The sequence below is a fragment of the Sinohyriopsis cumingii genome, chromosome 17, assembly GCF_028554795.1.
Source record: "Sinohyriopsis cumingii isolate HCF-2022 chromosome 17, ASM2855479v2, whole genome shotgun sequence".
NCBI lineage: Eukaryota > Metazoa > Mollusca > Bivalvia > Unionida > Unionidae > Sinohyriopsis > Sinohyriopsis cumingii.
In genome coordinates, this window is record NC_142977.1 from 99,366,643 (window position 1) to 99,380,431 (window position 13,789).

General features: G+C 35.2%; 1 protein-coding gene across 1 annotated transcript in view; it reads right to left on the reverse strand.

Moving 5' to 3' along the window:
* The window catches only part of LOC149779529 (cubilin-like), a 60,846-nt gene that overhangs the window by 22,335 nt on the left and 24,722 nt on the right, over positions 1–13,789 (reverse strand). The window contains exon 2 of the mRNA XM_089938436.1: positions 796–873. Coding sequence (XP_089794562.1) covers positions 796–873 — 78 coding nt within the window. The remainder of the gene's footprint in view (positions 1–795; positions 874–13,789) is intronic.

Below are 13,789 nucleotides of genomic sequence, written 5' to 3' on the forward strand. Positions count from 1 at the left end.
ATTATCAAGTAACACCCTGATCTCTAAAGGATTGTCAAAATTTAATAGGAGTGTCACTGATATTAATTGTTTCTGGTAAATGTTGGGCTTTACAAATTCTTTGTCAGGAAAGACTTTAGCTTTATCTTTGTTAATTTGTAGCTTATTTCACCTCGTCTATGACTGAAATGCACTTCACTATGCTTTCTATGCTGTAAGCAACTTCATTTAGACAGCTAGATTTGTACACTTTAGTGCTGTTAGCATACAACTGGTGGGACACGGGATGGTGATTTTTAACACTTGATAGGGGCTGTGTGTAAAGAATAAAAGATAATTGGTTCTCTAACAGAACCCTGTTGGACCTAATGGTTACCTGGGCTGGAATCTCGATCCATTTACTGAACGAATTTCTTTACTTTCAGTTGGCTATGACTTGAACCATGATAAAGCAGTACTGTGGATTCCCAAAACATTATACAGACGGTGAAGCAAGATATCATGGCTAATCTTATCAAAAGCTACGAATAAGTCAAGGAGTGTGATAACTGAAATCTTACCATCATGCAAAGCAGAGAGATGGCCGTTTGTAACGTTTAGAAGGGTAGTTTTAATGATGTAACAGGGTCAATATGAGACTAGTAATTGCTAAAGAGATTATGTAAATTAATGTGATATATTATATTGATTTATTAAATAGTGTGCAGTACTATTCCGAAAGAAAACTCATTCATATTTTCTCACACAAGTGCAGTATCCTATAAGTACGTGTTCAACGTAAAAAATACAAAGTGACTGGATAGTTATTCTACTTACCCCGTCCACCACCAGTATCTTGCACTGTGACAATAGCGTTCCTTTAAGTAGGTAACCTTGTACTTTGTGCAGAAATGTCTGTAAAGTACATAGAAAAAGCAATAATGTACTCAAAGTTATTTTGTTTGTAGACGAAACTTTTGATCAAATGAGATTAAAGCATCTTTCAATAAATCAGTCTCCTCTTTATTGGATTAGGTCATCTAAAACGCCATGTGATATCAAAAGAAACAAAGAATATCATAACTAGTACATATCATCAGATTACAAAATTATGCTTTGTAAAATGAGAAAGAAATAAACGTTGATGGTCGAGTAGATGTGTGATATTTTTCAGTACAATCAATGAGCGTATACATTTGATTGTTTATATACAACTATTCGCTTACTTTTTTAATGTAACACTTGTCCGAAAATATATTAGGACCAATGAAACTTCCACGATTTTTCCATTTCCCCGCATCCGCTCATTTGCATAATGAAATATTTCACATAACATAAATTATGAAAACATTCAAGCATATTGTCTGCAGATCATCTAATGACTTTTGAATTTTAAAAGTTTAAGTTTATTATACATTCACTATGTTTTAACTTGGTTTTTGTTCCTTGTCAGTTCTTGTCTCCTAAACTGATGTGTGTCATGTATTACAAAAGAGTCCCTTATAAAAAGTAAAAACTGTTCGGATTTCTATATGTCACCGAGTGACTTAGTAGAACTATTTTCAAAACGTTCCTTTGAGACAGATAATGATAATTAAGTTCTTCAATTGCTTAACAATGGTAGAACATATATTTAAGTATTTGCAATAAATAGATTTACAGTATTTTATACTTTGGTGGTTTAGGGTACAGCAACACATAAAGGTTACGTTGCGCCAAGGGAATTGCAACAAGGTGCCTTACTCAATGACATGCAATGTAACCAGCACTGGCTAATTCGATGGATGGACTGGAGCCAGCAATATGTTATCTTCATACCCGTTTGTCTTCATGATTTCTATTACATCTAAGTACATGAAATGCCTTACAAGTTTTTCTTTAAAGGTTCTTGAAGAAGTTTAATGCACTTTGTTAAAAAAATAAAAGGAAGTAACATAATTAGTTAATTGTAATAATAATAGTATTTTTAGTTGTAACCACACTACTACCAATATGTTTACAGCTACTCTTATTATTAATACTACTACCACTGTTACTATTACTACCACCATTACACCTACTAGTTCTGCCACGGCAACTCCTCGTATCGCTAGTACTACTATCATTATTAGTAGTACTTGTACTGCTACTAATAATTTGTTTTTAAAAAAATGAACATGATTTTTATTGCGACTGAACAATAGCGCATTTAGCAGTCTAGCGTGACCTTATGTGGTGAAATATCAACAATTTACTGTCACATAAAATAAGCATACAATGTGTAATCATTTCGAATAGTTTCCAAATATTGTTATGAAGCAAGCCGCAATTTGGCATAATAACTTGAAGGATTCAATTTGGGTCACCTCCTAAAGGTATGATCAACGTAGACGTTTATATTGACATATACGGATTTAGGGAGAGCTTTTACATTCCTGTATCAAAACCCACTTTTCATGATGATATATAGGTTTATTTTATATATCTCTGGCATGCCTCATGAGATGTCTTTCAATGCTGGAATTAATCATGAAATCCCAATTCAAATATGTAAAGTCTCCAAAGTACAAAAATGAAGTATTTCGGTACCATCAATCACCCACTTCTCACATTTAGTTGTTCTTTTATTGACGAGAGGAATAGGTCTCCTTGCCCACCTTACATTCTCTATCACTCGATTTAAAAAAAAATAATATCTGTAAATAAATATCATCATAATTTAAATCTTAAACAGTGATATGATAAATTAGTATTAGCCGACGAACATCAGCTTGAAACCAAATACCGCCAAACGTTCATATAATCATAAGGGCGAGCATGGGCACTGAGAATATAACCCGCCAAATAGTATTAACCTTACTATCAGTGACACCGCCTTGTTTGTGTCAATTATATAAAGCTATTTTGTCCATTGAATATTTGGTAAATTAAGTAGATCTTTTACTGGATCATGATGATGGTATACAGTTCTGTTTGGCGATTATCAAGCAATGATAAAGAATCACATTCGAAGATCTTAACATACTTCGACACAATTTAAGCGGAATACGCACAAATTCCACTTGCATTATTTATTGTATTGTTTTATTAAACATTTCCGTTGCTAAGCACCAATAACTCATTGTCGCAGCTATTGAGGTAATGAGTTATTTCGTAGTTTCTTGGAATATTGTGTTGCCGTTCAGGAAATGAAAAATTACTGTTTTAAATTACACTGTCATACTGTTTTCCACTGCATATGGTGTACATAAGGCCCAATAGCGATTTCTGTTTTTTTTTTTTTTTTTTTTTAATATTTGTTAAAATAATTTTTCCGCGCACGTTAAATCCTGCAAAATCATATATACACTCATTTGAAACACGCGTTGTTTATCAGATATTATTCATTCTTAAGAGCTAGTTGATATACTTCGACAAAAAAAACCAGCCAAAAACAACGTATTATTTCATGATATGAGGCAGATCGTTGAGAACATGTCCCTTTGTTGAGAGGTGTCCCGTCGTAGAATACGTCACTTCCGCGAGTGGATTCGGAATAGGGTGTTACATTTTACGGAGCGTAAGAAGCAGGCTGACAAAACTGAAGCCCATCTGAAACGACAAGAACATCGCACTCAGTTCAAAGGTCAGAATGATGCACTCACTGGTGACCTCCATATTTCTATACGCCTGCGAATCATGGACCATAACAGTTGACTTAGAGAAAATGATACAGGCCACAGAGATGAAATGTTTCCGAAAGATCCTCGGCGTCACATGCAAAGACCGTGTCACCAATGAAGAAACGCGGCAAAAGGATCAGTCAAGCCATTGGGCCTCCCGAAGACCTCCTCATCATAGTGAAAAAAAAATGTAAACTGCAATGGTATGGGCATGTCTCACGACTTGCCAAGACAATCCCGCAAGGCACTGTACAAGGAAGAAGAAAGAAAGGCAGGCAGAGAAAGAGGTGTGAAGATAACATTCGAAAGTGGACAGGCTTGACATTGAGCGACTCACTGAGAAAAACGGAAATTCGAGAAGAATGGAGCAAGCTGGTTGTTCGGTCTTGTGCGGTGCACCAACGGTCTACCAGACTAAGGGACTGATGATGATGATGATGAAGGTGCAATAATGTTGGCTGATCTGTGAGCTAAAACAAGAACTCTCAGATCGGAGATCCAATTATACTTTATTAAATCAAAACCACGTTTAAATTCAAATACTAAAACAAACATGCAATTATTTTTCGTCATGCTAAAGGTTAAATACGGCGTACCAACTTCATATTTTCGTGTAAATGATTCACCAAATATCCAAACACTACGAGTTCCGTTAGCAGATCAATATTTCTGAATAATTCTCAAACCATTGAGAATGTAATCAAATAAATACAAAATTTCAAATAGCTAATATAATGCCAATGAACCAAGGTTTATAACTTTTAACTTCATTTTTGAAAATAATTATTGCAAGGCATTACGTTGACATTGAAAGTCTTTAATAAAAATAACTTTAATATTATGAATAATAATAATAATGATAATAATAATAATAATACAAATTAATAAAGAATCCGTTTCTATCATTAATTAATTTACCTTTTTGCTAAGATATTCGTGTCTAACAAAAGTTAAACAATCAGTGACACACTGTATTGTACATTTTCACGCTATATGCATAAAAGAGGCGTTGCAATTATTGAAAGTTTTTAAAGAGTACAATTAAGTTAGATATAATTTATTGACATAAAGCATCGGATAAATCTGCTCACATATATCCGCTACCACACGATTGCTTGTTTGAGATCGGAATTGTCGATAATATTGTATTTCCACCAACACAGTCGCAAATTCAGCCGTGCTGTTTATTTTATCATCGATGTCCAGCGAATACAATTTAGTATTGAGACGACTTTGTACCGCTGCAAGCAGTTGTGAAAAAACACGTATGCACGTATAACATGCTGAATTTGTCTAGTCTTTACGATAATTGATGACATTTTATCAAGAGCAATAAGCTAAGACCTATAAGATCACCACAATTACTACACCACGCACAAGAGCTTTTAAACATTTACATGTTTAAATTGGAAGAAGAAAAGTTACAGTTAGGACTAATAACAGTCGACCAAAATTTTCAGCTGTTTACACACAGTATTTATACATGAACGTGTGAACTACTGATGATTTCGAAGGACGCATTTGCAAATTTGACATGATAGCGAGATGTTTTATTGATTGGCGATATGAGATAACATTTGGTCGCTGGATGATATTTAATAGCTGTCACCACTTCTTGTAGAAAATAATTTGTTTCATTTGACCCATGACTGCGTGTAGCCTTCGTAAGCACTGCCATTATTATTTATAGCTCACTGAGCATGCGCAGGATAAGTAACTGTATAGTACTCCCGTACGGAGGGCGATATGATGTTCAGAAACGGATTTTAGACAAATATTCAATAAAGTATTTGTCATTCATGATAATTTAACCAAATATATCTCTTTAGTTGCAAATAATTATCCTTTTAGCATACATTGTAGTCTCAAGACGAGTTAGAGCTTTACAACAATTTTCAAGTTCAACAACATTTAACACTTTTCCAAGAGTCCTCCAAATTTCAATGGTTTTCCAGCGAAATTCCAACAATACCGTATTTAAGACCCTGGAAAATTCGAAGCAATATTCAGCACGACAGTAAACAAGCAACGGGGTATGTACAGCAGCATGTAACAGGTTCAAGAGTCAATATAGCAAGAAATTGGAGTCTACTTTAATTTTAGATTGCAGTAACTTCTATAATTTATTTAGTATTTATTTTGGAATTATTTGTATCGCATTAACAATTTAGCTAGCTAGCAAATTTTAAGATACATATAGTTACTACTGTAATTTCAGTACTTAAATGTAGAACATTAATTTTACTTACTATTCTAACATGAGCAAATTTTTTACTTCTATATTTCATCTACGATCCCATTTCGTGAGTGTGACATATTTATAAATTCAACATTTAGTACATGTCCTCTGAGAAGATTATTTCTTTGCGGCTTCCAGTTGTGTCATTATATCAGAGTTCCCATTGACGTCCGTATACACTGAAGTTGTAAAACTTTGTTTGGGTGATGATTGGTGACATTTTCCACCACAGGTCATTGAATGCTTTTATTTTCTCTTAACATGCTAAGCTTTTACTAAAATGTTTGTGGTCATTGAATTAGCCCATTTTCTCTTCATATGCGACCCTTTCATTAGCACAGATTTTGTGACCATTCGATGTTAATAATTATCTCCTTATAAAACACCAAATGCATTAGATAAATATATGTGATTATTTAATCTATATATTTATCTTCAACTATAACCCTTTCCTCGACTAAAATTCTCAGTCTGATGAACTTATATGCGTTCGTTGGGCAAGCATTATTTTCGTCCAGATAACACACCAAACTTCAAAGTAGCAGTCGTTTAGGATGCTGTTCAAGGGACACGACTCTTTAATGCATTGAAAATAGTTGCAGGAGAAGTTGCCTCCCCTGATCTAATGGAATTCTACCAACTCCAGGTAATAATGTCTACAAGAATTCCAAGTGATAAAATCGTTTTCTGCCCACGATCACCCAGTATTGTAAATTACAGGAATAAAGAGAAAGTGATCTTGAAGAATCATTACTAACCTTCATTATCAGCGACACTGCCTTATTTTTATAAATCAGAGAAACGTATATGATATTTAGTCAATTAAACATTTGGTGCATTAATCATATGGTTTATCCTTATGGAATCCAATGCAATTTGGTGATTATCAAGCAACGATAAAGTATCACATTCAAACATCTTCTTATGGTTGAAAGGTAAGTAGTGACATATCGGTTGTGACTATGGGAATTGTAATATGATGGAAGTCCAAACACGACTATTCTTACAATTCAACATACGTTATTAAAAGAGACATACTCATTAGTAAATCCTTAGGTACAGTTTGTTGTCAGATTTCTTACCAGTGCACTTCATGATCTACATCTTAACATAGAATGGATAATTGCTTCGTTGACCTCTAGGTATAGTTCGTTGTCGGAATACTTGTAGAAAATGTGTGTATTTTCTTTCGTTTCAACATTTGCGAAGTTCTTTGGTAAAGTTTTGATGCTCATGTTTTACATTTGCAACATTATAAAATAAACAATGAAAGCCAATTTCAGATACACTTAAAAAGATACTGTCGTGTTGTTGGATACATCAATTTTTCATGAGAAAAAATGTACATAAAATCATGACAACATGGATCAGTTTATTCATGAGAGGAATAGTATTCTTGTTGCAGATAAATAGAGAGAGAGAAACAGAAAGAGGCGAGCGTGTATACAGTTTTATTTAATTGTCGGTATTTATGTTTATTTTTATTATTCCAAAGCAGGAATATGCCACATAGCTCTGGAATAGCAAATTAAAGTTCACTGACATGCTTTACCTAATGACAAACACTTTCTTGTACAGTCAAATTGGTATCACTATAATCTAACACCTAACTTAGTAGCTAACATGTAAATGGAGAAGAGTATAACATGAGAACAAACACACTTTCTTACAAACTATCACCAACAGCTACAAATAAAAACTGACGGGGAATAGGGAATGCGATATACACACTTTGAAACAACTCAACGCTCATGCCTATAAATAACCCGATGCAGGAGGGAGGGGTGGTGGTGTTTGTTTCATAAAAGCACAGAATCACGCAATGCCAGACAGACAAGGACAAACATACGTGATAGCAATTATGTTGAGCTACATCATCGACTGCTGTTGAACCATTTTTTTCTCACGAGAATGTGTTTAAGGAGAATGAGAACTTAAAACAAAGCTTGTCTCACTCTGTTTTATGAGACATAGATCAGTAATATGTAATTCATTTCTTTAGCTCTTAAAACTGCAACGATAATAGATTACTGCTGCATACTACCTTGATAAACGATGACTGCAGATATTTAATATTAAATTCCTGACCCGAAGTTTTTAACTGTTGTAAACAAAACTCAGTATCAAGGTCGAAATCTGACAACTTAGAAGTATTATAACTTGGATTAAAATGAAGTTAAACTCTTAAATCTGCCAGTATCGTCTAAACTACGGTTCCTCTATTAGCCTACAAAATTTATGTTACGTTGATTATTCCTCAATTACTTGCTTAACGAGTTTCAAAAAATCCGGAATTGATCTTCTTTACTGCTTTGTAGTCTATATCTACTCAGTAAAACAAGACATCATGATTTAGGTTTAAGGACGAACATTGCATGAACTATAAGTTCAATAAATAAAACAAAATCACACAAGCGCTAGTAGTTTTATCAAACCACCGGTTGACATACTTGCCAAGAGACAAAGTAATAAGATATTTCAATAATTATTAATTTTATACATGACAAACGAATTACGAAACATATATGGCTTGAGAGATACATACAGTGCATAGAGGATTCCCTTGTAATCTTTCCTGTGTAAGTAGTATTGGTTTCCCGGGAGAAGGCCTGGAAGTATTATCATGACTAAACAGATCAAAACCGCCATTATAATGTGTCGAATTTGACTTCACGACGTTGTGAACCTTGTCACGAATAGTTTGTTTGTTTGTTTGTTTGAAATTATATTTTGGTTAATTGTTGTTAAAATAAAAATTGTTGTGTTGTGAAGAAAAAATGTCTCTCGCTTGTTTTCAAAACAAATTTGTGACTATACATGCTCTTTGACTTCTCTCTAACCCTTACTATGAAATCAAATATCAAAGCGTTCCGACCCTAAAAAAAACGTAGGAATGTTTTCTATCGCGTCCGCGAATATAAAGCGCGGCAGACTCCAGTCTGACCATCCATCGTTGACTCATCCTCCTACAAATATGTGTTCAAGACTAGCCGAGCTGAACGAAGCAGACGTGAATTTGCATCGTGTCCGGCAACACCTGATACCCAAGCCTGATGAGATAGAGAAAGGCAGGATGTTAAAAGTAGATCAAGACCTGATTGAAGAGGTCTTTAAATCAAGAAGGAGCAAGAAGAGTGGACTGAGAACTATAGACTTCAGAAGCAGAGAGAGCAGCAGCAGCAGCAACAGCAGGAGCCAGACAGGCTTTGTGGACCATCGAGTAGATACCGAGGAGTTCTTCTTCTCAATCCGAAGAAGCAGACCTTATTATGTGGGAAAGTCTGCAGCCAGACGGGGACACAATCTTAGATCATAGGAGATTGCCACAATCCCGTCCACAAAACAACCCTTTTGAGGGCTACCCCAACCATCTAGAAAAGAGATACTAGTCAAATCACCAAACTGTTTGCCTCTCTTTGTCTGTTTGTAAAGTAAACAAATAGAAGTGTGTCCATAACCACTTCGTTTCTTTAACTTTGTTAGAAGTGTGACTATACACACTTCGTTTCCAGACCTTCTAAGATAGTATGTGAATGTTTGTAGTTAGTGATTGCAGGTAAAAAACTGTTTCTTTTCGGTCCGCGAGTTCCATGTTATGGATGATATGGGTCTTGTGAGTTTTGTGTCAGGGATGTTTTCCTTCACGTCCACGCTTCAGAGATATAAATCGGAGTTTTTTTCAGTCTGGTTACCCATTGTTGACTAGTCAACTATAATAAATATGAGAAGAATAGCTAAATTAATTGAGCTTCAGATCCACCTGGTGTATGCCAGGCGAAACCTGGACGAGCTGGCCATAGAGTCCATTGCAGAAGCCACTACCAACACCACAGCCACTACCAACACCACGGCCACTACCACCAGTACCAAGACATGTGGTTCCCCAGACGGAAAACTGGGAGGAGAAGTTGCGACAGCAGGAGGTAAGGCGGCCACAGCATCTAAGGGTGTGAAAAAGGAGATGGAGGGAAGTCTTCACCATCCCTCAAAGTTAGAACTGGAATGATGAGGCCACACACACACACACCCTGCGCCCCCAACCACTACGGCCATTGGAAAATATGACTGGTATATTCAATGATCATTCTCGTTCTGGTCCAATAACTGTTGCGCGAACAAGTGCGTCTTTGTTGAATAAGTTACGAGATCTGTATTTTCGCAGTTGAGCTAATGTAGTTTTCCATATATCTTGTGGACGCAACCGGGGTGGATAGAGCGGTGGATTCCACTTCATCATTGTAGAAACAATTCCTTCGTGTATTTGCACCCGTTGATGCAATCAACGATTTTGCGTTTTAACGAGATGGTACAATGATTTGAAGCTGTCTTCGACTTGGTATTGGTAAATCAGGAGGTACAAAGGTTGATTTATATTACGCCTTTAAAAAATTATAACTGAGTTTGTACCAGGGTCTGGTAATGTTATAGTTTGAAGCAGATGCTCTCTACAAGTGGAAAGAAATTATTATCGATGTTAGCGGCTTTTTGTCAGGCCATCTATGACTTTGTCGGTAAATTCCACAGATCAGAATCCATTACGTATATGATTAAAATCTAATCTTAAACACAAACACCAAATATGTCTAAATGCCCATCATCCGTGATATTTTACTTATATATCTCTATTATTCACCTTTTGTGATCTTAAATGAGCCTGCCTCCGAAAACGATTTAAGTGACTTGTCATTGTTATCTGAACTGAATATCAAATCTTTCAATTCTTAGATAGTATCTTCAAAATTACTCAATAGTATTGGTAAAAGTAATATACCACAACAAGACCCCGATGTGATAGTAATCGTGGTCATTATAAAGAAATAATATCGGGATTTGTCAGCAGCAAATTGACTACCACTGTTATGAAACCCATCGAAATTTATATCTGATGGATCGGATTTTTAAATGGGTTTCCGATTTTGTCGATAAAAGCCTGTGCATGCATTGCCAATTTAACAATACCAATCACGACCTTGATGCCACCAAATCTGATATCCACTTATTCTTTTGTCGCATCATCATCATCATTGACGGACTCTCGCAACAGCTGAGTTCGATTATATCCATGATAAGATCTCCACTCATTTGATACCGTATTTTTGTCGTTGTAGTCTTTAAAATCCATAAAGGAATTTATTTGATTCCTCCGATTTCACTAATCACGGCCAGACTATTTGCAGCCTGATACAATAACCTGAATGTATCAAATTAGACATTTTCATTTTACCAGTTCGATCTTGAAAAAAATCATTGCTAACCTTCATTATAAGTGACACCGCCTTATTTTTGGAAATCAGAGAAAAGTATATGATATTTAGTCCATTGAATATTTGGTACATTAATCATATCGTTCATCCATATGGAATACAATGCAACCACTGGGGCGCTGTGGTATACTGTGTGAATTTAGTGTTCGGTTTGACACACGTAAGGCCTCTATTAGAATTAAACATTACGTTTGGGAATTTATTCCCTTCTATGAGAAGTTAACTTCATGTTCGAGATGGCAAGCCCCCTTGGGAATTTAACCATACGTTTTGTTTAATATAGCCCCACCATGAGAAATTAAATGAACATGTGACACTTTATCCCTCTATAAGAGTTGTAATCATATGCCCCGGTCTCTATAGTTCTCTGTGGGAATACAAAACTACGTTTTGGACAGTATGGTTTCCTATGAAATTTATAATTATTATAAGGGTCGTTTTTCTCGTCCTCTCACCCCTGTAAGTTAATATTAAGCTTGGGACAGTATGGCCCCTTATGGGACTTTTAAAATTATGTTTTGGACAATATGATTCCCATATGAAAGTTAAAAATTACAGATGTCACTATAGTATTATGTAAGAACGTTACCATTACGTATAGGACAGCAATATAAAGGTCCGACAGGTGGCCTTCTTTGAGAAACGGAACTGCAATGTCCTTACACCAGGTCAAAAATAAAAAGATGGAGGAGGTACCTTTTTGCTCTATTCAAAGTTGCTATTGCAAGAAAGAAATACAGATAGAGAGAAGAGACAGAAAGACAGAGAGACAGAGAGAAAAAAGCAACCTTATATGTATCTACTTTCACAAATACAAAATTGCATGATTATATAATAAAATTACACACAGCAACATCGGCATATTCTAAAAGTATCTTCGTTATTATCAACTAGCCTTAGTGATGGAAAAATATCAGATTTTGAATTCACGGATATTATTAAAATTTACGATGAAGCAATGCAGGTGATTGATTTAGAAAATCGGAATTTAAATAATAATGACATCGCAAGATCTACTACAACAAATCGTAACGAATACGACTCCAACAAAAACAGCAATGATATCAGTAAATTCAAGTAATCCAGAATTTAGTGTTACCTTTCCAACTGCGATTCAGTAAACAAAAATCGCACTAGCACAATTACGAGTATATTATTGGCCAAATATCAGATCTAAATCATTTGGTGGTTTACAGGCGAATAATTCACTTGTATTTGCAAATAGAAATAAAGATGATGGAACCCCCGCTTGGTTAATTGTTTCTGTTCCCATCGGAAGTTATCAAATCGAACAAATCAATGTTGAATTTCAACAGATAATCAAATCAATAACTGGAAGAGAAGCGAAAATAGCTATAACAGTCCATGAACCAACATTATCATCCGCGATAGGGATAAATTCTCCAGATTACGTTGTAGATATTTATCAATCATCAGTCAAATCTGTTTTAGGTTGGCTTGAAATCCTGCAAGAGTATCATGGACCACCAGAACCATCACGGACTGAATTTTCCACCGACGAAAATAAATATATAACGGAACCAGAATATCTGAGAACATATCCGTGGAATTATTACTATTATTGGGGGGGATGAGTTTCCTACAATAATAGGTGATTTATATAACTAGAATTTAAAACAGACGAGCAAAAACAATCACTCCACGATCTTATCAACGAAAACTTTTCCACAATACTCGAGTCAAGGAGAAAAATATGCCCTCCTCCAACTATTCTTAGACACAATAATAATTCGTATGGTGAAGGTCGTCATATTTCACTAGGAATCGTTAATATAACTTCAACGATTGCAGTCAATCTTGTATGTGACGTAATTGATAGCAGCTTTCAAATGGATCTTGAAAAATCAAATCAAGCTCAACAAGGATATATTTTATATACATTCACTCCGCAAGTACCTCCTGGATATTTAATCGTATATCTACAATGTCATAATCCGTTAATATCAAGAATAAATTTCAAACTTACTGACCAGAGCGGACATTTGATTGACCTACGTGGAGAATTTCTTAATATAAATTTATATGTAAGCTTGTAAATCTTTGATCTTAACAATTTTCAAACCCGCCGTGAAATCAGATTTATTTATTCTGATGACAAAATTATTTTTTTGGTGTAAAATTGTCAAGGAAAATCTGCCAGATTTCTCATTTTTGACAGGTGAAGACCCCAGCACCCTTTTCTCTAACTGATTTTAGGATTTTTGGTTGAAACATGATCCAAAATGATGAACTTTAGTGATTTTTTGATGTGTCATGCAAAACTTTATCGAAAAAGGTCAAAATCAATTAGAGAATGAATTAGAGAAAATCGGGCAAAACACCCTCCAAAATTACAAATTTTGATAGATTTTTCTTGTCAAAAACGACCAAAATAGCAAGAAAACGATGAATTTTGACTAATTTTCATGAAAAATGATCTCGAAACGATTAATTACGCGTATTTTGGACGCAACCTTTTGATCTGGGACGCAGAAATTCACTGAGGCGGGAGTCCTCCATACGCATGTAATAGGTGTGCGGCAAAAATCAAAGACTTGCCAGTCCTGCTTCAGTCACCTGCTTTGTGGGAAAATGTGTTGATCAATTAATAAGCTGTACTGATATTTACAATGACAGAATTCGCTGATTGAAAGACACCCTGATGCATATGTTGCCACTTTATAAGA